Genomic DNA, 24,075 nt, shown 5'->3' on the forward strand with positions numbered 1-24,075 from the left:
TGTGTTTATCTTCAACAGTTTCTCCTCCACTTTACTCCCAGTTATTTCAAGATTCTGTAACTTACTGCTAGAGTTGAATACACCTCTGGCATTCCCCTCGCTGAATAACTCCTCATGTGTGAATGTTGATGCAAAATATTCATTTAGTTTGTTAGCCACCTGAGCAGGATCATCAACACTTGACCCATCAATATCAAGTGGACCAATCTGATTCATCCCTTTCCTTCTAGAGTTTACATAAGTAAAGAACTCTTTGCTGTTTTTCTTTGCATCCCTTGCCAAGGATTTCTCGTAATCTGCCTTCGCCTGCCTAACCTCCTTTGTAACTTGGTTGCATATCACCTCAGGTGGGAAGGAGCAGCGGTGCGTAGCACACGCTTCTTGATTAGACCGGGGTTCGAGCCCGTCACCACCAAATACGGAAGATGCGGAAAGGTCAGGAAATGACCACCGCATCTCCCGGAGCAATATGGCCTTAGTTGCTAATGCTCCTAAAAACCAAATAACAAGCATATCAACTTGTATCTATCATAGGCTTCTGTGTCATGTGTTAATTTGTAAGTATCCCATGCATTTTTCTTCTCTGCCATATGCCTCATTAGTTCATCTGACATCCATTTTGGCCTAAACCTTGAACAATATTTCTTAGTTGGTATGTAAAGCCTAGTAGCTTCCAAGATAAGTTCTTTGAATGCTTCCCATTTTGAATTTGCTGTTGGTAACATCATCAGTTGGTCCCACTGTATAGAATTTAAATACTGTCTCAGTCCATCGTAGTCGCCTTTACGGAAGCAATAACCCTTCCCTTTACCCCTAATGGTAGTTACCTCTTTGAGTAAATCCCACTTCAGCACACTGTGATCACTGCCACCTAGTGGTTCATTTATCTGCAGATTCTTAATGCATGAAGAATCACTGCTGATAATCAAATCAAGAGTATTACTCCCTCTAGTTGCCTCCCGAACATGCTGATGTAGAAAACAATCATCCAATAAATCCACAAAAGCCCTGCTAGTGTGTGAGTATCCAGCCCCCAAATTCCAGTCAATATCTGGGAAATTAAAATCTCCCATTATAAGACACTCTGATTTACTGGCCCACTCTATTTCCCTGTACAGTTCCTTATTATACTCATCAGAGTCATTAGGCCTATAGCACACTCCTACTCTCAATTTTGATCTCCCAATGTTTATGTCACACCAAACTGACTCCACACTGCACTGTCCAGCGATGTCGACTGGCTTCACTTCCTTGGTTTTTATGTGTTTCTTAACTAATAGCATAACACCTCCCCCCTTCCTATCCTGTCTATCCTTTCTGTAGACGTTGTACTCCCCAAATTGCAGTTCCGCATCCCTTATATCTGTGTGACACCACGTCTCTGATATCCCAACAATATCTGCCTTCGATGTTTTGAGCAATACCTCAAATTCATCAAATTTATTTACTAAACTCCTAGCATTGGTGTACACTCAAGTATACCTGCACCTGTTTCTATTCTTAGCTACCCTAACACAACCCATGTGTTTACTTGTACCACAATGGCTCCCAGCAGTCTCTGAAATACCATGCATCTTGTTTTTCAGGCTTCTGCTCATTCTAATAGAAGCAGTGCAAGAATCTCTTTCACCTCTGCCAGTGGCTACTGTCAATCTATTGGTCTTTGTCTCCCCCCCAAGCTAGCAGTTTTCCGACCCACCTAACACTGCCTCGATAGCATCAGCAAATATTCTTGCACCCTTTCTATTTAAGTGTATCCCATCCCTGTAGAAGCAATCTCTCCTGTTAACAAGTACAGTCCAGGCTGAAAAAAATTCTACCCCTTGAGCCTTGCACAATCTTTCCAGGGCCGAATTAATCTCCCAACAGAACTAAATCCTTTTGAACCAGAGTAGTTTGCACTTAATTATTCTGTTCTGTGACCTGAATCGAAGATTACGGAACAGAATAACATTGCATGGTAGGTTGCTAAAATCTTGAGTCCCTAATGAGCTCACAGCTGTGTATGTCTCTAGGGAAAGCAACCATTTCTTCGGCAACTCAGATCCTTCCAGTAATGACCAAGGTTTAATTTAAGTTTGGTTCTTACATCGTGAACAAAGAAATGAATTGTCGATTCAGCTGTGATTAGCAGCTAGATCGACCTTTGAATATGTGTCACAGGCTGTGCAAGTGATGAAGTCATTACCCACACAGGAATCGCCTACAACCATTTCCCTGAACCATATCGTTGGATGGAGTATTCAGTGTGGATCTTGTAACAACCATTGTTAAATTTACAAAATATTAAAGAAATTAAGCAAAAACCAAAATTAGTTTACTGAAGCCAGACCACTAATCCTTTAGCAAAGAGAGAAATGTCCGCTCTGTGTGAATGCCAGCTGTCAGATGTACACCACACACAAGTTCCAGTACGGTTATTCACAAGCTGACCTGAAAGCCTGAAAATGTTATTAGATACAATTTAGTCTACTGTCTGGCAGCCATTCGTGAATCTTATTTGCCCTTAGTAGGCAAGGGATGTGAATTCTATGTGGTTTAATATATTTTAATATGGGTGTATAATGTATTTAATATACATTATACACACGTGCACTATGAAAAGTATTGAACACCCTACTAGTGTTTGCTACTTGACTCTGGTGAGTGGCATTCTCCAAATCCATACTAAACTATATGGCAGTGTCTACTATATACTTTTCATTTCACATCAGAAGAATAAAATGAAGAATAACTTTCATTACATAGGACAACTTTCAATCATCATGAAGTCCAAAATAGTAGACAGCACACCAAGGAAGTTCTTTGATCATATTACTATTACTGACTAATGAAAATTTGACTTATCATAGCTATTATTAATTTGTCATTATCTGTTTCTGTGATAAGATATCACAAGAACAGATAATTACTGCAGACTGGTTTCACTCTTCATTTTCCATGTTGTTATAGCCTAATTTAATGTTATAACTGAAACTGCATACAGAATTAATGGCTTTAATTAATAGATTGTTATACAAGTCATTCAGTCATATTAATTATCACCACTATGTTAGAAACCATGATTAGGTTATTTAAAGGATTATGTTACCTATACCAAAAGTACTCTAAACTACTTTTTTTTGTAATTGCCATGATAAGAATAAATATAGATAGATAAACTGAATAAATTTATGTTAGTATTATGTTACATTAATTAACAGTAATCTATAACAGTAGATTTTAAAACCAAATATTGGTTTGTAAAAATTGTAGAAAGTTGATATCAACAAACAGTATCCCAAGAATTTGAATTTCTTTTTTAAAATTTCTGTAACATCAAAACACTGTATATTTAGGATATTAATATATATTATTTGCAACCTAACCATAGTTCTTTTCTTATTTTTAAAGTAAGTATAGTATATTTTACATAATTGCATGATTGTTTTCTTTTTTCCCCCCCAGGAAACTGCAGTATTAGCAAAAGAATTAGAAGAAGAAAGAAGAGCCCGTAAAAAGTTGGAAGTATTATTAAGGAAGCATGTATTCGCTGGTCGAGATGAGTTGCTTTCTAATTTTGCAGAGGACTGAAACGTTAGGAATGTGAATTGTGCCTGTTTGAGCCTGAAAGTGCCTTTGTTGCAGAGATGGTTGAACCTCTCAGGGAATCTGTAGTGCTTTCATTTCAAGTGACAGTAATGCAGACTTTTGATTCTGCTGTTACTGGTGAATAAGAACATGGTCTTTTGTAAGATAAGGAAAAAACAAAGACTGCAGATTTAACTTCCTATGTGACAAGAATCATAAAAAGTTGTGTGATATAATGTACAGAATATAAAAATGCATGGACAAGTTTCCACACTTCATTTTACTTGTTTCATACAAGAGCCTTTAAGGCAATAATATTCTACCACAAAAGTTGCTGTTGTTGTTATATAAACTTAGTGTAACTTTTTTCTGTGCTTTGCTGTTTCTGCCTCCCAATTTCATCTCTTGTTCCAGTTGTTATCGAGATTTAGCACTCCTAAACTTCCTGCCTTATACCAGTTTCGTTATTTCACAATACTTTATTAATTACAACTTGTGGTTCAAACGTTATTAGATTTTATATATTTAAAATTTTAAACAGTTATCAAACCAAATTGTGTATAATTTATGCTGTGGTTGGGTGATTGCTGTGCAATTATTCCCAAAGTTTATGCTGTACTATACAAAACAGTCACTGCCTACATGCAGTTTCTGCATTGTAATGAATGGTGCTAATCGCAAGTTAATATGAGACACTTGACTAGCACTGTTAAATTCATTGTGATGCATAGAAACGTAGAAAAAGAATTTGCAAAAACTTTGTCTATAGTTAGTGTAAATATTTTTATAGATGTCCAGAGAAATGTTGACAACTTTAGTGTTGATATCAAGCTATATATATAAAAAAATAATAAATATATATATATATATATAAAGTTTTAATGTGACAGAATCGTGTGTTGATGTTAAGGCTGCAATATACTTAAAGTAGTTGAAGTTATCACATTATTTATTTAAGAAAATATCATGACTTCACTTCTATTTCTATTCTAATTAAAATTTTACATTATGCTGTGCTTATGCTATGAATGCTAAAATTTCCATTCCTACAGCTGATTGCCAATCAGTCACTGTACAAGTTGTCAATCAGTCACAGTACAAGTTGATTTAAATGATTTGCCTTTCCTCTTAATGGTAAACTTCTATTTCTTTCTAAAATACGTGGTTTATTGCAAAGTTTGTATTTTTTGTGCACGTATAGAATTAAATTAAATTTTTTCAGAGTTAATGCCTCTCTAATGTTTTATTTATTCACGTTTCTTTCTCTCCAGCTGTTTTAATGAAATATTTTATTTATTGCAGACTTTCACTTTTTATGTTTCAAATCAAACATCATAGAAAGAAAGGATTTAATATTATGCAGGTGTTGCAAGGCAATATATTTGTTGCCCAGAATATTACAGCTATATTTCCTATTTTCAAGCACTAATCAAAATACCTACCTAATTAGCACGAGTCATCTGTTTTAAATTGCTGGACTACTTGTTATTTAATTAAATAAAATTATTAGATATAATTATATTTCTTAGAATATACGTAGAAACTTTTGCAGCAACTTTGCTGATAGAGTAGCACACCAGAAATGACAGAAACTTACAATGAAACACACACACACACACATGCACAAAATCTCCAAGGTGAATAAGAATGTGATCCTTAGTATAAGGAAACAAAGATTGCAGATTTAACTTCCTGTATAATAAGAGTAATCAGAATTGTGTGATATAATGCAGAGAATATAAAAAGTGGATGGACTTGTTTGCACACTTCACTTTACTTGTTTTATAAAAGAGCCTTTAAAGCAATATCTTACCACACACACAAACACACAGTAGTCTCGATAATCTGAATTTCACTTAATCCAAAGTACCAAAAAAAGGTAAGGATGTTATATCTAAGGACGTATCAAAACATTGGCATTTGGAGGGTATGGCTAATAAATCATTATTTTGTGTTTTTGCAGTTTGCTGGAAAAATGACAGACAAAAGAATCAAACAAATCAACCTCGAATTTTTAACAAACTAAAGATTGTGTGCACAGCCAGTATACATCAAGAACTACCTGTGAAACAAAGGCATAGCAGTTGACCTTGAAGCTTATCCCTAAGTTCGAGGTCAACTTCTGTGCCCTGAACATGTTGGAATATGACTTCTCTGCCAAGTCACATTTCAACACTGTCATTTGATTTACAATGGGTTATCATTACCTTGTGTTTTTGCAGTTTGCTGGAAAAATGACAGACAAAAGAATCAAACAAATCAACCTCAAATTTTTAACAAACTAAAGTTTTGACGTAAAAAAATTTCGACATAACTCATAACTTTTCCAACAAAAGTTGAGTTACATCAAGTTTATGGGGTAGATACTATGTCAAGAGCTCACATGTTTGAATGGCATAAAAGATTTTTAGAAGCAAGAGAGAATGTGGAAGACAATGAATGACCAGGCTGTCTGGTGTCCATGAAAACTGATGAAAAAAAATTGAAGGTCCACACTTTCTGGGTACTATAAATACTTACGGTAAAAGTTGGCTGTTCCAGTACAACCCAGAAACTAAAAGACAGCCAATGCAATGGAAGAAAAAACTCCCCAGACCAAAAAAATACAAGAATGTCAAAATCAAAACGGAAAACCATGCTTCTTGTTTTCTTTGATATTAAAGAAATTATTATGGTTGAATATGTCCCACCAGATCAAACTGTCAATCAAACAAGGCTGCATGAAAAAATTGAAAGGAAGACACGCGAATTGTGAAAGGATGGTTGGGTTCTCCAGCACACAACATGCCCTCTGATCACTAGCTTCTGACCAAAAAACAACTCCCAGTGTATGACTACTGGGAGTTGTATGACTACTGTATGACGACCAGAGTATGACACTGCCTCAGTCAACACACTGCACTGCACTCATTGCTCACCATGAACATCCACCTTGAATGGGTTGAGCATGCTGAATTCTGATGGGATCCTTCCACTTGTTCAGATTACGAACCTACGGGGGCATAAATTCAAATTAAGAAAGGACAGATGTAGAATAGATGTGTGGAAATTTGCCTTTAGCCAGCGGGTGATTAATTGCTGGAAGAAAGTTCCATCTGTCGTTGCGGAAGTTGATAGGTTGAATAAATTTAAGGAGGAACTGGACAGGCATTTGGAGGGAATGGTGTGATTTTTTTTTTTTTTTTTGGCTGATGCTGCATAAGCTCATACACTTGCTTTCTTGCATCACATGCCACTACTACTACTACTACTACTTGCCAGACCTAGCCCCTTGCGACTTTTAATAAATCCAAGTTGTGTAATAAAAATTAATTCAAACAATTTTGTTTATTTATGTTGCACCAGTCTGAGCACCTTTCAGCAATCGATGTGACATCATGTTTTGATTCCTAGTACTAGATCTGTTCACCTATAACTACACAAATAATAAGTGTATTATTAAATATACCCAACAGAAATAATTTCCCATTTGTGAAAATGAGTATAGTAGTGATTGTAGAGTGTCATGTGCTACAAAATTTTAGCGTGTTTAATATTGTGTTGTAGCAACAAAAAGATTGATAAACACTGAGATAATTTGTAAGGTACGAAATATTTCATCATATTTATTTTATTCAACGGTCTCATTATTTAATAGCTATACTTCATATATTCACAGGGGGATCACATGCAGATAAAGTTGTTTTTTTTTTCTACCCATTAAAATGATTTAACATTGGTTAAAAAAAATTGGAACACTTAATCTTATTACTTTCTATAGAGCTAAAGTGAAAATAAAATATATGTATTTGTTTGTTTTGTGATTAATTATCATTTCATTAATTAATAGTGTAATAAATTTATATTAATTACATAATTTTATCAGGCTTTCTTTCTTTAGTTAAGTTTTTTGTTAATAATGAAATTCAAAAAATATATATTTTTTTATTTTATCATATCCTTATAATCAGTTTACAGTAATCCAAAAGTTAGTTCTGGTTCCATTTACCCCAGATTATCAAGACACTGCATTCCTCCCCATGGAACTGCAACATGGTGTCCCCACATTGGTCAGTATGTGCTATGTCTATACAAGTTTGTGTGTTCATGAATTGATTTGCATGTTATGCAGGGTGCAAAAACTGGGAATAACTCATGGAGAGGACTTTAGGAAGTCTTCGGTTGTTGGTAGGAATCAGACCCATACCTCTCCAAACAAGTGGCAGATGGTGATGTATCATGCTAGCTAAGCTGCCACAGAGGACAGTTTTTGCCATTCCTAAGGCTAGCTGCATCACTACTAGTTTTCTGCAAAAGTTTTCAGATCTATATTTAAAATGACTAACAGGCATGATTTGCTAATTCTTAAAGCCTAGCAATATACACTGAGTGATCAATGAATTATGACCATCCCTATGAAAACTGAATGAGATCCATTGACCACGTGAGGTATGAGAGTGCGGAGTGAGTTTGTTGTTGTTATTTGGTTTTTAGGAGCATTAGCAACTAAGGCCATATTGCTCCGGGGATAGGCGGTGGTCATTTCCTGACCTTTCCGCATCTTCCGTATTTGGTGGTCACGGACTCGAACCACGGTCTGATCAAGAAGAGTGTGCTACGCACTGCTGCTCCTGCCCACCCGGCTACGGAGGCACTGTGGAGGTCGACCTGCATACCATAATTAAGGTGTTGGTGGTTCAGTAGGTAGTAAAATTCCGAGCGTGATGGGTAAAAGGAAGGATTTATTGGACTTTGATAAAGGACAGATTGTGGGTGCTCAACGAGCTGGTGCCTCGATTTCCCAAACGGCTGAACTGGTGGGGTGTTCGAGAGCTGCCGTAGTTAAAGTGTACCAAGACTGGCATCAAAATAGTCAAACAACGATCTGATGGCAAAACTGCAAAGATCAGCGAAAGGTTGATGTTAGAGTTGAGCGCCGGGTCCAACAACTCATACAGATGCAGCACTGTTGAAGAGTTGACTACCCAATACATGGCAACCTGGAACAATATCTGGCATGACCATGCATTGCACGCATGGGCTATATCAGCAGACGACCCCTATGGCATCTTCTCTTAACCAAAGTTCATCGGCATAAAAGATTCTCCTGGTATAAAGAGCATGCAAGTTGGACGTTAGAAGACTGGAAGGTGTGCTGGTCGGATGAGTCACGTTATTTACTCCATACTGTGGTCGTGTACGGATTTGGCATCAGCAACAAGGCTGTTGATCCATCATGCATGGTATCAAAAGTGCAGGCTGGTGGAGGCGGTTGTATGGTGTAGGGCATGTGGAACAATGTATCAGTGGTCTCCGCTATCATCAACTGCTTGCTGCCTGTGTACACCCTGCTATGTTACACTTTTTCCCGAATGGCGATGGCGTCTTCCAAGATGACAGTGCGCCGAGCCATCAGGCACTTGCTGTGCAGGAATGGTTTGAGGAACACAGCTGATTTCCAGCATATCGATTGGCCTCCGAACTCCTCTGATATCAATCCCATAGAGCACTTGTGGGACACTACGGAAAGGTGTCTGGATATACCAATCACCTCCATACCTGCATTACACACAGCTTGGTTGGCCATATATTCTGAACGCTTCCGACATCTTGTTGAATCAATGCCACATCAAATAGCTGCAAAAGGAGGATCTACGAAGTATTAGGTAGGTGGTCAGTGATCACTCAGTGTATATAAGATACAATCTGAAATGGATGGTTTGGGCAAGTTATGCATTAACAAATTTTTATTTTTGATAACATTCAAAATAAACTACTTTCAACTCAAACTGCTACACTGATCATGAAAATGACAAGAAAAATTGTAGCATGAACTTTTTTAATGCGATATTTTTCATCATAGTCCCTCCACCTACTTTTTAAAAACACCACATCATTGACTGTTGAATCCATCCGTAATCAACAGCCTGATTCGATAGTTTAATGATGTGATGTTTTTAAATGCAGATTTATATCAGTATGATGTAAACCTGTATTTAGGATGCTTGTTTGTTTTAGTTGCACAAGAAATTTTTGGCCCTGGATTTGATTCATTCTCTTCTCCATATTTAGACCCATCTGTGGCTGTCACAGTGTGTGTGTGTGTGATTTCTGCCTCATCCATAATTTCATTTTCTGACACAGTGACAATTTGTTGGAAAATATTGTTAAATCCTTTGTTATAACTTCTAGCTGTAATGTTTGGGAACCTTCAGTTTGCCTGAAATTTGTCAAATTATGTTTTTCATTATCTTCTTAGTTCAGAATTCATTTGCTTCGGGCCAAAGTTTTCTCCACAATTTAGAAAATTTTGAATTTTGTTTCATGCTAATGCTCTATTATGAAGACATCTTTGAAGTTGTTGACCTTTAATGATTCTCTAAGACCTATATTCAATTCTAATTTTTACAAAATTGAACTCAAAAACTTTCACCTATATCATATCTTTAGGTAGGTAGGTATTGTGAAGGTAGCCACAATGAGATAAAATCAAATGATGCCGTTATACTACTTATGTAGTTAAATTTATGGATAAACTATGGTGTATTTACACCGATATTATATAATCATATCTTTAGATATTTTGTTGGATCAAGGATGTTATACTTGGTGGTAAAAACAGGACCTTTATGGCCCCTTCTTTAAGTTAATCACAATTAGGATGGGAAGGAGTGCTATCCAGAAAGAGAATACCCTTTTCCCGCAAGTTTACTTTCTTCAAGTGTTTCTTTACAGAAGGTACAAATCCATGGGGGAAAAAAAATTCTTTGAATAATCCAGAGTCCATCCATGCTGATTTTTGTGAGTGGTAATAAAATGATAAAGATGAACAACTTATATTTTTAAAAGTTCTAGGATTAGTTGATTTACTATCAATAAAAAAAAACATCAATTTGAAAGTTCCTGTTACATTGCTGCTGTAGGCTCTTTTTTTTTTTTTTTTTTTTGTCATCATTTTTGTAGGTTTTATAATTTAGACCTGCTTCCTCCATATTGTAGAGGGTTATTCTCCAATCAATTTCTCTGTTGATAAATGACCTTAAATCTGTGAATTTTTGAGCAGTAAATAATCTCTACCTGCTAATATTCAGTACATGAATACCATGTCATTTTCCTAATGTCCAGGCCATTCATCACTTGCTATAAAAGTTTCTGCACCATTAGTCTTTTAGTGCTGCTTTTATGGATCTGCTGACTTCCAAGTTGTTTTTCTTGCACAAACCAGAGCCATAATGCATTGTCTTCTATCTCTAATTTTAGTTTCTTTTCTGACCCATATATCATTAAATTACTTAATATTTAATTGAATTGTGTAATGTAATTATAATAACAAATAATTTTACTGGTACAAACACAAATACACAACTGATCACTTGAGAATCATATAACTCAATAGGTGGAGGTCAGTTAAGAGGGTTTCTACTGTATTGCAATCCTTTAGTAAAAAGTCTAACATTAGTGTACAAAAAGCAGAATTTGAAAACTTTTTTTATTGGATATAAAAAAAGAAAAATTGGTTCTGACAGATAAGATACCACTGTCTTTTTAAGGAGGCAAGGATGCCACATCTGCCAGGTTAAAAGAATAAACTTTTATTCATTAAGAAAACTTCATATTCTTATTATGCAGAACCAAAAAAAAAAAAAAATACAAACATGATATAATTCAATAAAATACATATATATATATATATATATATATATATATATATATTTGCAAAACTAAAAATAATCACCCATCATGGCTGGATCCTATCATTCTTGATAGTGTTGTTCCTTATACTTATGTCTCATTGGAACCTTTCACCTTGTGAAAGGCCCGACCAGACTATTTTTTTCTCCAGTAACCCAGGTTATCAGGGATAAAATCCAGATGAAAATGTAGTGTATTTTAAGAGATGAGAACCAAAATTTTTATAGTTATACAATAGTGCTTCTACCAGTTGTTTATAGCTTTCTTATTTTTTTCATTACCCTGAAAACCCGTAGTTTAAAAGCCAGCCATTCAGCTAATTGAATGATGTTTAATTTTTGTTCAAAACTGCTATTATGTGCAATAGGTTTTTAATTTATCAGTCCAACAAAAATTCCTTCTTAAGTTTTTTTATCACATAATTTGGTGATTTCCTTTAAATAGTTAAAATAATCACTTTCTTTATCCAAAGCCTCCTTCACAGAATTTTTAATTAAGTCATTTTTTTTATCAACTGAGAATTCACCAATGGCATATTCAATCAACTCTGTAAAATCCAGTACATTATACAAAAATAAAAATAAAAAAAACATTTTAACCATGAGTAGGTGTGTGATATTTTTAAATTCTTCAGTGCATGTGATAATTTGAAAAATCATCAAAAAATTTATTTATTTTATTATTATTTTTTTATTTTGCCTATATTTTCAATCTTTTCTAAACAACTGAAAAATCCATATTCTATATTAAAGGTATATATTGTTACTTCAATTTTGAAAATTGATTCCCTTTAGACCTGTTGGTGAGCAAATGAAAAAACTGTGCAGTTCAACAAACACTGGTTCAACAGACACTAGCATGTAAGTAACAGGAGTGCTCACTTCATGAAATGTGCAGTAGGTGCTTTGACAATCTGATTCCAGATGATGCATCAATGTCACGAAGCCAGAAAGCATTTCTTATTGGAGGAAAGTACATTATAGTAAAAAGAGCATGCTATCAATAACTGTACATGACATACATCAGCCAACACATGCATATAATTAGTTTTAACTTAATTATAAATCTTTCCTAATTGTATGATAATTAACAGACATTTCTGATTTTTTCTGTGGAGAATTCAAAGAGAACATTTTCAAAAACAGCAATTAGAAGTTTCAGCTGGGTAAACAAACTAGATGAAGCATTTGCTTAAATATTGTCAGGGTTGAATCAACCCTGATAACTGATTCAGGATTAAAATCTGGAAATATTAAGAAAGCAATCCAGCACTTGTATCAGTGATCACATTTGTCTTTAAGGATCTATGCAAAAAAAAGATTTTCTTTTTATAATATGCTTGCAGGACAAGACTATCATATCTATTTTAATTTGTTTTTGCAGCCAGCTGCAGAGCCATAGGTAACATTGCCCTTAAGTCTCACAGTGAAACAAACTTATAATTGCAACAAGTTCTGACTATAATATTCTTTAAGAGGAAGAAAATAATAGGTTTTTTTTTTTTATCATCCTTTGTAAACATATTTTTTTACTGAAGCACATTATTAGCAGAATCCCCCAGAGTTCAGTGTGGCCCATTGTTGTTTTCTGTGTTTATTAATAATATAGATGAAGGCATATCAAGCTTAATGTCTAAGTTTATAGATGACACAAAGGTTGGCAGGATAGTTAATCATAGTAATAAGGACTGCTGCAACAAGATTTAGACAAATTTGGCAGATGGGCTGAGAAGAGGCAATTGAAGCAATTTTGAGGCAACATTGACAAATGTAGGGTACTTCATATGGGGAGTAACAATTTGGATTAATGTACCAGCTATATGGTACCACACTCAGGGTGGTGGAGAATGAAAAAGACCTGGGGTTAGTTGTGCAGTCAGATATGAAGTTCTCTGAGCAGTGCAGACAGGCTGCCAGGACAGCTCCTGGGGTTTTGTCACTAATTTACAGGAATTTTGTCAGCTGGGATAGTGAGGTGATTATCCCTTTGTATAAGGCAATGGTTAGACTACACATCTTGAATACTACATACAGATTTGGAAGTCTCATTTTAGAAAGGATATGGATCTGTTGGAACAGGTGCAAAGAAGAGAAACAAGATTGGTGAGGAGAGCAAAAGTGTTCTCTTACCAGGAAAGGCTTCAGTTTTGTAAATTGCAGAATTTGGAGACAAGGCACCTGTGGGGAGATCTGATTGAGGTTTTTAAGGCCTTGAATGGACCGAGTAAGTACAATGCTGATGGAAGTCTTTCTCTTGTTCAGTCTACACACATGGGGGGTAAATTCAAATTGAAGAAGGATGGTTGTAGGTCGGCTGTGCAGAAATTTGCCTTTAGCCAGGAGGGGGGTGGTTGATTGTTGGAACAGACTTCCATCTGGTATTGTGGATAGTTTGAATAAATTTGAGGAAGAACTAGATAAACTGCTAGAGGGAATAGACAGGTGAAATGAGAAAGTGTGGACTTTTTTTTTTTTTTTTTTGCTAGTGATGTATTATTAGTTTGTTTTCTTGCATCATTTTCCACTATTACTACTAATAATAATAATAACATTTAATTTTAATTCCCTCCAATGTTATGAAGTATGAATTTAAATTTTAAAATTAACATTATAGTACATGACATCTGCTGTGACACTTTATTTTCCTGTTTATATTAATTAAATTTCACCATTATTTATATCTGTCACTACTAGCACTACATTTTAGTCATTATAAATGTTTATGGATGTAAATAAGTTCAGTTGTTAGCGCTTAATATTCATTGAAATGAGCATCTTCAAACTGCTCAACCATAGGTATACCTCTCAAAAATCTGGAAAATTTAAAAATAGAGCATGTATCAATCCCCATGGCTGCCAGATTTTAAACAGTTTACTGTATTTGACATTACTTTTCCCAGGAATGAAATCTCATTGGACAATCCTTGACAATATAGTGCTTTTCTGTTACCAACTAGCCTATAGGCAGAAGAAAGATTAGTACTTTGTAAATCTGTGTAAAAGCTCAATAACATTAAAATCACTACATAACTGCCAGTGATGTTGCAGTAATTTATTTGTAACTTGTATTAGAGATGTATTCTTGTAAGTTTCCTTTGTTCCAACAGAATGTGCTACAGGTAGTGTTGTGTTTCCAATGTAATAAAAATACCTTTGAACTTGCTTCATATGAATCAGTGAATAGTTACCATTCTTCAACTTTGTGTTCACATCCCAGGCCTACAAAGAAAAAATCCTGCACATCATAACATTTAGTTCTGTCTAATTATTGAAATTCTTTGCACTATTGGCTTGCAAATTTCAACCTTGCAGTCTTGATCCTGAAAGTTCTGCCTGTTATATGTTAGATTATAACTTACATACTAGGTCATTAAGCTCAGTTTGTTTGATTTGGTTCTTTGCTGCTCTGGAGATCTTCCATTTAGTTCTTTTCTTTATCACTAAGAACAGGAAGTTATTTCCAATTAATTTGTGGTAGGGTTGGGAAGACTTTCTCCTTGAAACTGGCTGAATGCTCATAGACTGACAATGCTCAAAATCCAGCTAGAAATGCATTCTGTGGAAAACTGGCTGAGCACTTCTAGAATACTCGATTTAACATGGATTCAGTGCATGCTTACGTAGTAGATAAAGCAGAAACCATACAAAAGAAAGTGGAAAAAATTTGTGTACTGGTATTACTCAGATTGGGAAAATTATGCCCCCAGAAAATGAACTGAGAGTCAAAACCATTTTTCTATAGAAGCAATGATATAAATGGGAACTACATTGCTGACCACAGAGCTAATATAACTGCTTAAAGATATGAATACAAATAGCATATTTAATCATCCATCAATCATATATAAAGTATGTCACAGCATTCATTATAACTGTTATGAATGATTAAGATTATACTTTTTAACAAGAACCATTTAACCCCACTAACCGTTATCAGTTTTCTCTTCACTTCTGGTATGATTGCCTTTTTGTCACTTTTCTTTACATCACTTAAGCACAAACTTTCCTTTTATCAGCCATTTTTAAGATAAATAAAAGTAAAAAACTTGCCAAAAATATATAAATGTTGATACATAAGAATAAGAATATTAATGAGGGAAAATAAGAATAAAATATAACTTGGGTAAAAATATAACTTTAAACATACAAATCAGACTGATATTAGTGCAAGTTACTATCACAAATAATAATATGGGTGATGTAAATGGTAGAAACTGAACCAACAAAAGTCAAGGACCACTTATATATATATATATATATATATACACACACACAACACAATGCACCATAATAAACTGTCCATTCACTGAAATTCACAATGCCATCTACCTGGGAAAAGTGGCACCTTCAGTCATGCTTGCACAAATCTACATTCAATCCACTGTTTATGTATAAGTAGCAGATATATCAGTGTTACCCAAATAACTCCTCCAAAAAAAAAAAAAAAAAAAAAATTGACAATGAAGTAATATAGGCAGCAGTAAAGATAGGGAGGATTAGCCTCCCCTGTGATAATGTAATTGATAAGATTTGTCACAAAATTTAAGCAAATTGATGTACAAATTGAGAATAGTTTTTTTTGTGTATCCACCACATTGTCCATTTATTCTTCCAACCAGCACATGGAAACAAACATATCTAGTGCCTCAGCTACAACATATATGGATTGCCTATGTGATGTGTATGAAAAAAAAAATAAACACCAAATTCTATTAGTCTGATTATTAATTAAATTTGTGAATACTTGACAATTGTTCTAAGAGAGCCAGATATAAAATTTCTTGAAAATCCATCACTGGAAGTCAAGTTATTACATGCAAATGGATGGATAAAGAAATATTTATTGGATTTCTATTGGTACTATTTTAATGAAATTTGGAACAGCTTGACAAATTTTTCTAAAAGGCCCAATATGAAATCAAGTTGTCATATGAGGATGGACAAAGCATGGTGAAGACTAGGCAAATTATACTTATAGGCTAACACACCTAAAAGAAGAAAATTTTGAGCATTAACAACCAGTGCACTGATGTTTATCATTCATTTTGCTGCTTGTTAGTGAAGTGAAAATTAGGCTGACTAGTTTTTGCACTTAATGGATAATTAACAAAATTTCCTGAGTGTCTGTTTCCTTTCTTGTGATGAAACTGTTCTTGCACAGCAAGTAGTTAAATTTCAATTGCTTATTGGTTTCCTCCACCAAATTGACTGAATGACTATTTGTATTCATCACTTATGATACTTTGAAAAATACAAAAGAACATACCAAAAAAGTAAATGAGCTAAAGGCTTGGGTTCAGAAGAGCTCAAATTTTGCTAACCTAACTTTAACTGTCTATATATCTATATAGAGATTATGAAAATTTCCATGCTCAAGATGAAAAACCCACAACTTTTGAGTATTTAAGTAATTCTTGAACACCTCAATGCTTATGCCACATTTATATTTATTTTCCTTGTGAAATGTGGCTGTTATGACAAAATATTTGCTGTATTCTGTTACTCTTTCATATATCTGACCTATTTGCAGAATGATTAGATCTAAGATAACAGGACTAGCTAAGCAATTACTGTCTGCTAGTATTATTTTTTGAGAGTGGGGTGGGGGATCTGTATCACTGATTTTCAAACCATTTGCTAGTCTTAACAAGAAATTGCTGTTCCATATATTTGCTTCTGAACTTCAATTGTGAATTGATCGGTACCAAGTGAAAATCAGTACCATCTGATCTGTAAAGGAAAAAAAGAAAATAAAATTAGCCTTTTTTTTTTTCTTTTTTTAAATATTTTTCTCTATTTTTTATATTAGCCCCTTTGGTTGAGGACTTAAAATTCACTTTATGTACCATAACATGTTTTTTTACACAAATTTTACAGATTATCCTATATGTAATAATAATGAAAAAAAAAAAAAAAACTAATGTAATGATTTTATTCTGTGTTCATATTCTGTTGTCTTCTAGCAACAATAAGAACCACTTTCAAATACTTTCACCAGACTAGATATATCTCAGGATATAATGCATTGAGCATTGTAACAAGCATGGAACTGTTGCAGACCATACTGAGTTTAAGCGTATAATGAATCGCAGAACTTTTTCAGGCATACCACTGTTGAATTATTTGGATATAATAATAAAACACTTTTAACAATTGCTATCTAAAATAAAATTTATCATACTGAATTTAAGTTTATAGCTCTGAATATTGATAAAAGTTGATACAAAAATACATTTTTATATTATGTACATACTACATTTTTTTTTTTTTTTTTAATATTTATTGTACTAGGCAATCCCTGCCAGCTTTCCTGGCACCCCGCCACTATTTACTTATTGTACAAATAATTACAAATACTCCATTATAACATATTGAAGTTCCGCACATCATGTGCCCACTCCATTATAGGGCATTAAAAGCCTACAGTTCATGAGAGTTTAAAAATAGTGAGAAAGTCCTTGCACTAGCAGTCTTGAATCATTTCACCTGTCTTCCATCATGTTTACTGTAGCTGAAGAGACATTCCACATGCATCTGTTTATATCACATACTACAGTAAATCCTTCATAACCTACAGTAATTAAAACTGCTGTATTTAGTATTAGTAAGGCCTCCGTAGCCGAGTGGGCAGGAGCGGGAGTGCAGTAGTACACGCTCTTTGAGTAGACGGGGGTTCAAGCCCCTGACCGCTGAATACGGTCGATCTGCCAACCCGCACTGGACCAGCGTGGCAGATTATGGTCCATTTCCCTCAGCATGAATTGTTGAGGAGGCTTCCACCCTGCAGTGGGTTGATAATGGCTGCACTTTACTTTTTTTACTTTTATTGGCAAATGATACAAGGAAGCAAGCTTATACAGCATCAGAAAAAAAAAAAAAAAAAAAAAAAACAACATCGCATGTCCATCCTCTCTAATAGTTTGTCTGATTCCTCCTCAAATTTATTCAAACTATCCACTTCCACAACACTGGATAGAAATTTGTTCCAACAGTTAACTATGTGCTGGATGAAAGCAAATATCCGTAGATTATCCTGCAACCATCCTTCCTCAATTTAAATGTATGCTCCCTTATGTGTGTTGTTCTGAGCAAGAAGGCCTTTTTTGGGGGGGAAAAAACTTATTGCATATATATTAGAAACACAAATCCACATGTGCTAAACAAAATGTCAGTGAACAGCAAAGCTTTTACTTATCACAAAATGCCAAAAACTCATTTCTACTATCACATGTCATTACTGGTGTTGTGGTCTGAACTCCTATTGTCTTCAAAGAGCATCATCTTCAATTCCATAAAAAGCATTGCTGATTACACATTTTTTAAAGATCTGACAACTGTCTAATGTTTCACTAACTCACAAATTTTTCACCCTTCTCACACCTGTGAAATGATTTATTGCTTCATCTGTCTTGTTAATGTGAAATCATGATTTCGTGGCTCCATCCATTTTGCCCAAACCCTATGTGTGAAAGCTTGTAAAGAGTTTAATTAAGCTATCCACTGGCCACAGTATGCTTAGATCTCCTAAAATTACAGTTAACTGTGTTTAATTCAGCAACCTTCCTTTTTGTTGCCTCCATTATGTGTAATCTAAACTGGTCACACATTAAAGAGTCAGCTTTTTTAGAAAGGCACCTGGATGTTTTGACCACATTTTCCCTAATCACGGCTGGAGATTAAAATATCACTGTGTGCACCTACTATACCATAAGATGTAAGGGAATTTTAGGCAACATTTTTCCTTGGCGCCTCCGTAGCCAGGTGGGAAGGAGCAGCAGTGCATAGCACACGATTCTTGCTTAGACCGGGGTTCGAGCCCATCACCACCATATACGGAGGATGAAGAAAGGTCAGGGAATGACCACCGTATATCCCGGAGCAATATGGCCTTAGTTGCTAATGCTCCCAAAAAAAAAACAACAACAACATCAGCAACATTTTCCGGGGGGGGGGGGTGCATCTTATGGTCTGGAAAATACAGTACTTAATGTTTATTGATAACTTTAAACATAAATACTAAGTGTTTCTCTATATGTAGCATCTTTTTTTGCTTTTAGAACTTAACCTTCCTTGCATTAAGTTTGACTTGCCTATAAGTACTGTATTTTCTAGACTATAAGGTGCATTTTTTTTTTTTCCTGGAAAATGTCTAAAATTCCCCTGTCTTATAGTTTAAAAGTCTACCTGGGTACACACAGTGATGTTTTTATCTCTTGCTATGGCTAGAGAAAGTATGGTGAAGATATCAGGTTGGTCTTCTGAAACAGTCAACTCTTTTTATTACAGTCAACTCTTAACTGTAATACCCTCATGGGTATTACAGTTAGCTGTAATACCCATGAGGACTTGGCCAGTTGCAGCCATCAGACATCCCAATTAACAAACTCTTTAAAGAATTCATTCATGAGAGGCAGATTAGATGGATGTAGGCACAAAATCACAATTTGACATCAACAGGACAACAATTTCACAGGTTTACAAATAGATGAAAAATTTGTGAGAGTTAGTGAAACACAAGAGAGTTGCCATATTTCAAGCAATGTGGAATCAGCAGTGCCTTTGATGACACTGAAAATTAGCATTAGCATTAGCAGAGGCATATGATGCAAGAAAGCAAGCTTATTCAGCATCAGCCAAAAAAAAAAAAAAAAACACACCACTCCCATTTCACCCCTCCGTTCGTTCGAAATACCTGTCCAGTTGAGCTTTAAATTTGTTTAGGCTATCAACTTCAACAACAAGTGATGGAAGTCGGTTCCACCAACCAACCACCCGCTGGCCAAAGGCAAATTTCCGCACATCTATCCGACATCCGTCCTTCCTCAATTTGAATTTATGCCCTCTGAGGTGATTATTCTGAGAAAGATGAAGAATCCCATTGGCATTGAGCATGCTCAAACCATTCAAAGCCTTATACACCTCTATCAGATCACCTCGCCGGTGCCTAGTCTCCAGACTCTGTAATTTGCAAAACTTAAGCCTTTCTTCGTAAGAGCAACCCTTTGTTCTATTTACTAATCTTGTTGCCCTTCTCTGTACCCGTTCCAGCAGCTCTACATCCTTCTTGAAATGAGGCCTCCAGACCTGTATACAGTACTCAAGATGTGGCCTTACCATTGCCTTATACAAGGGAATAATCACCTCCTTATCCCTGCTAGAAAAATTCCTGTATATCATTGACAAGACACCATGAGCTACTCTTGCAGCTCGTCTGCACTGCTCAGAGAACTTCATATCTGCCTGCACAATTACCCCCAGGTCCTTTTCATTCTCCACCACTGTCAGTGTAGTACCGCAGAGTTGATACGTTGCTCTGGGGTTACTGTTTCCCATATGCAGCACTTTACATTTGTCGATGTTAAACCTCATTTGCCACCTCTCAGCCCATCTGTTCAACCTTTCCAGATCCTGTTGCAGCAGCATAGCGTCAGTATTGTCCTTAACGACCCTGCCAACCTTTGTATCATCTGCAAACTTGGACATTAAACTTGATATCCCATCATCAATATCATTCATAAACACCGAAAACAACAACGGACCCAACACTGAACCTTGAGGAACTCCACTAATAACATTAGTCCACGTTGAGCAGTGTCCATTGATTACCACTCTCTGTCTTCTGCCACTCAACCATCCCCTTATCCATAGCAGCAATTTGCCTCCAATGCCACACTGCTCCAATTTGTGCAGCAGTCTTCCATGTGCAACAGTATCAAAAGCCTTTCTAAGATCCAAATATATAATATCAAAGTTATTCCCTGCATCCAGTTCTTTTGTGACTACATCATAGTATCCAATCAAATTGGTCAGGCAAGACCTGCCCTTAACAAAACCATGCTGCGTCTGAGCTATAACTGAATTCTTGTCTAGATGATCCTGCAGTGCTTCTTTAACCAGTGCCTCCATTAATTTACCTGGAACAGAAGTTAAACTAACAGGTCTATAATTACTTGTGTCAGCCTTTGATCCTCCTTTGTGAATTGGGGTTACATTTGCACATCTCCAGTCTATGGGCACCTCCCCTGAGTCCAAAGAAGCTCTCATAATTATGGCTAGGGGTTTGCATACTTCCTTTGCTGCCTCCTATAATATAACTGGATAGATCCCATCCACCCCAGGTGCCTTTTTTATGTTTATCCTCAACAATCTCTCCTCCACTTTCCTCTCAGTTATTACAAAATCATCCAGCTCACTGCCAATGTTTACTTTACCTACATCATTCTCCTTCCTGAATAACTCCTCATGCGTGAATGTAGATGCAAAATACTCGTTTAGATTCTTAGCCACCTGAGCAGGATCCTCAACTGTTGAACCATCAATATCCAGTGGACCAATCTGATTCATCCCTTTCCTTTTCGAGTTCAAGTATGTAAAAAACTCTTTTCTGTTTTTCTTTGCATCCTTTGCCAAGGATTTTTCATAGTCTGCCTTTGCCTGCCTAATCTCCTTTGTGACTTGGTTACAGACCAACTTATATCTATCATAGGCTTCCATGTCACCCATTAATTTGTATGTATCCCATGCATTTTTCTTCTCTGCCACATGTCTCATTAGTTCATCTGACAACCATTTAGGCCTAAACCTTGAACAATATTTCTTAGTTGGTATGTAAAGCCTGGTAGCCTCCAAGATTAGTTCCTTGAATGCTTCCCATTTTGAGTTTGCTGTTGGTAACATCATCAGTTGGTCCCACTGTATAGAATTTAAATACTGTCTCAGACCATCATAGTCGCCTTTACGAAAACAAAAACCCTTCCCTTTACCTCTGATGGTAGTTACCTCCTTGAGTAAATCCCACTTCAACACACTGTGATCACTGCCACCTAGTGGTTCATTTATCTGCAGGTTCTTAATGCATGAAGAATCACTACTGATAATCAGATCAAGAGTATTGCTCCCTCTTGTTGCCTCACGAACATGCTGATGTAGAAAACAATCATCCAATAAATCCACAAAAGCCTTGCTAGTGTGCGAGTGACCAACCCACAAATTCCAGTCAATATCTGGGAAATTAAAGTCCCCCATTATAAGACTCTCAGATTTACTGGCCCACTCTATTTCCCTGTACAATATCTTATTATACTCATCAGAGTCATTAGGCCTATAGCACACTCCTACTCTCAATTTTGATTTCCCTATGCTTATGTCGCACCAAACTGACTCGACACTACCCTGTCCATCGATGTCGACTGGCTTCACTTCCTTGGACTTTATGTGTTTCTTAATTAATAGCATAACCCCTCCTCCCCACCTGTCCTGTCTATCCTTTCTATACACATTGTATTCCCCAAATTCCAGTTCCGCATTACTTATATCTGTGTGACACCACGTCTCTGATATCCCAACAATATCTGCCTTTGATGTTTTGAGCAATACCTCAAATTCATCAAATTTATTTACCAAACTCCTAGCATTGGTGTACACGCAGGTATACATGCACCTGTTTCTATTCTTAGCTACCCTAACACAACCCATGTGTTTACTTGTACCGCAATGACTACCAGCAGTCTCTGAAATATCCTGCATCTTGTTTTTCAGACTTCTGCTCATTTCAATAGAAGCAGTGCAAGAATCACTTCCACCTCTGCCAGTGGCTACTGTTAATCTATTAGTCCTTGTATCCCCCCCAACTGGCAGTTTTCCGACCCACCTAACACTGCCTCGACAGCATCAGCAAAAATTCTTGCACCCTTTCTATTTAAGTGTATCCCATCCCTGTAGAAGCAATCTCTCCTGTTAACAAGTACAGTCCAGGCTGAAAAAAATTCTACCCCTCGAGCCTTGCACAATCCCTCCAGGGCCGAATTGATCGACAAGGCTCTCATCATATACTCCCTCCTATCGTGTCTGGGCAGAATTGCAGACACTTTCATGTTCAACCCTAATTCACGGCTTTTTTTCAACAGTGACCTGTACTTGCTAAGTAATTCCGCCGGTCTCCTACTCTTAATATCATTAGTGCCAACGTGTACAACTATATCACCTTTTGTGCCCTTAAAAGATGATATCCGCTCTACAACGTCATCAACCTTTGCCCCTGGCAGACATACCCTGGTCCTATTCCACCTATCCTTTTTACAAAGTATGTTCCCCGTTTCCCTGACAATAGAGTCACCAACAACTACTAGTTCCTGTGGGACCAGCGCATTCTGCCTAGGGGGCTGCTTCTGTGTTGCCTGATGACCAAGTGCAAGCTCTGGCGTTGATGTGGGCAGCTGAGAGCTTGATGGGCCCCTCAACTTATTTCCTTCGAGGGCATCCACCCTGTCCTTCAAGCTCTCATAAAGGCCCATAACAACGCTGAGTTGTCGCCTGATTTCCTTGCACTCCTTACATCGTGCACACACAAAGACATCCCCCTTGGCAGTATCATGTCCCGTACCCGACTGCTCCGCAAACATCAAGCAAACAGTGCATTTTAATAGACTGTGATTCAGAGGGCAACTGCCCCCCTCAGTTCTCCCCTGAACCACAGCACTCCCATTAGCTTGAGCCTTTTGCTTTGCTGCTCTGGTCAGAGTCATGATTCCGATTTAATTCAATAAAATTCAAAACAAAAATTAAATCCTTAAGTTATATCCCAAAACAGTTATGTTATATATATTTTTTTTTCGGTATCTAGTGTTTTCTACGAGTTCCCTTTATACAACTTCCGTATCACGTGTACCACTATAGTTATGTATTAATTATTTGTTACGATTAAGTCGTTATATATATATATATATATATATATATATATATAGAGTTAAAAGTACAATTTAATTGACAATAAAGTTTATCAAGATTAATAGATTTACTGATTAATTGACAATATTATATTATGCACTATACGACA

General features: G+C 36.1%; 1 protein-coding gene across 1 annotated transcript in view; it reads left to right on the forward strand.

The window, feature by feature from the left end:
- The window catches only part of LOC150084187 (rho guanine nucleotide exchange factor 7-like), a 276,673-nt gene extending 272,643 nt beyond the window's left edge, over positions 1-4,030 (forward strand). Inside the window, exon 19 of the mRNA XM_090376150.1 lies at positions 3,448-4,030. Coding sequence (XP_090232276.1) covers positions 3,448-3,573 — 126 coding nt within the window. The 3' untranslated portion in view covers positions 3,574-4,030. The remainder of the gene's footprint in view (positions 1-3,447) is intronic.
- Positions 4,031-24,075: the final 20,045 nt, after the last annotated feature.

The sequence above is a fragment of the Mastigoproctus giganteus genome, chromosome 6 (genome assembly GCF_048544385.1).
Source record: "Mastigoproctus giganteus isolate SK-2022 chromosome 6, ASM4854438v1, whole genome shotgun sequence".
NCBI classification, from domain to species: Eukaryota; Metazoa; Arthropoda; class Arachnida; order Uropygi; family Thelyphonidae; genus Mastigoproctus; species Mastigoproctus giganteus.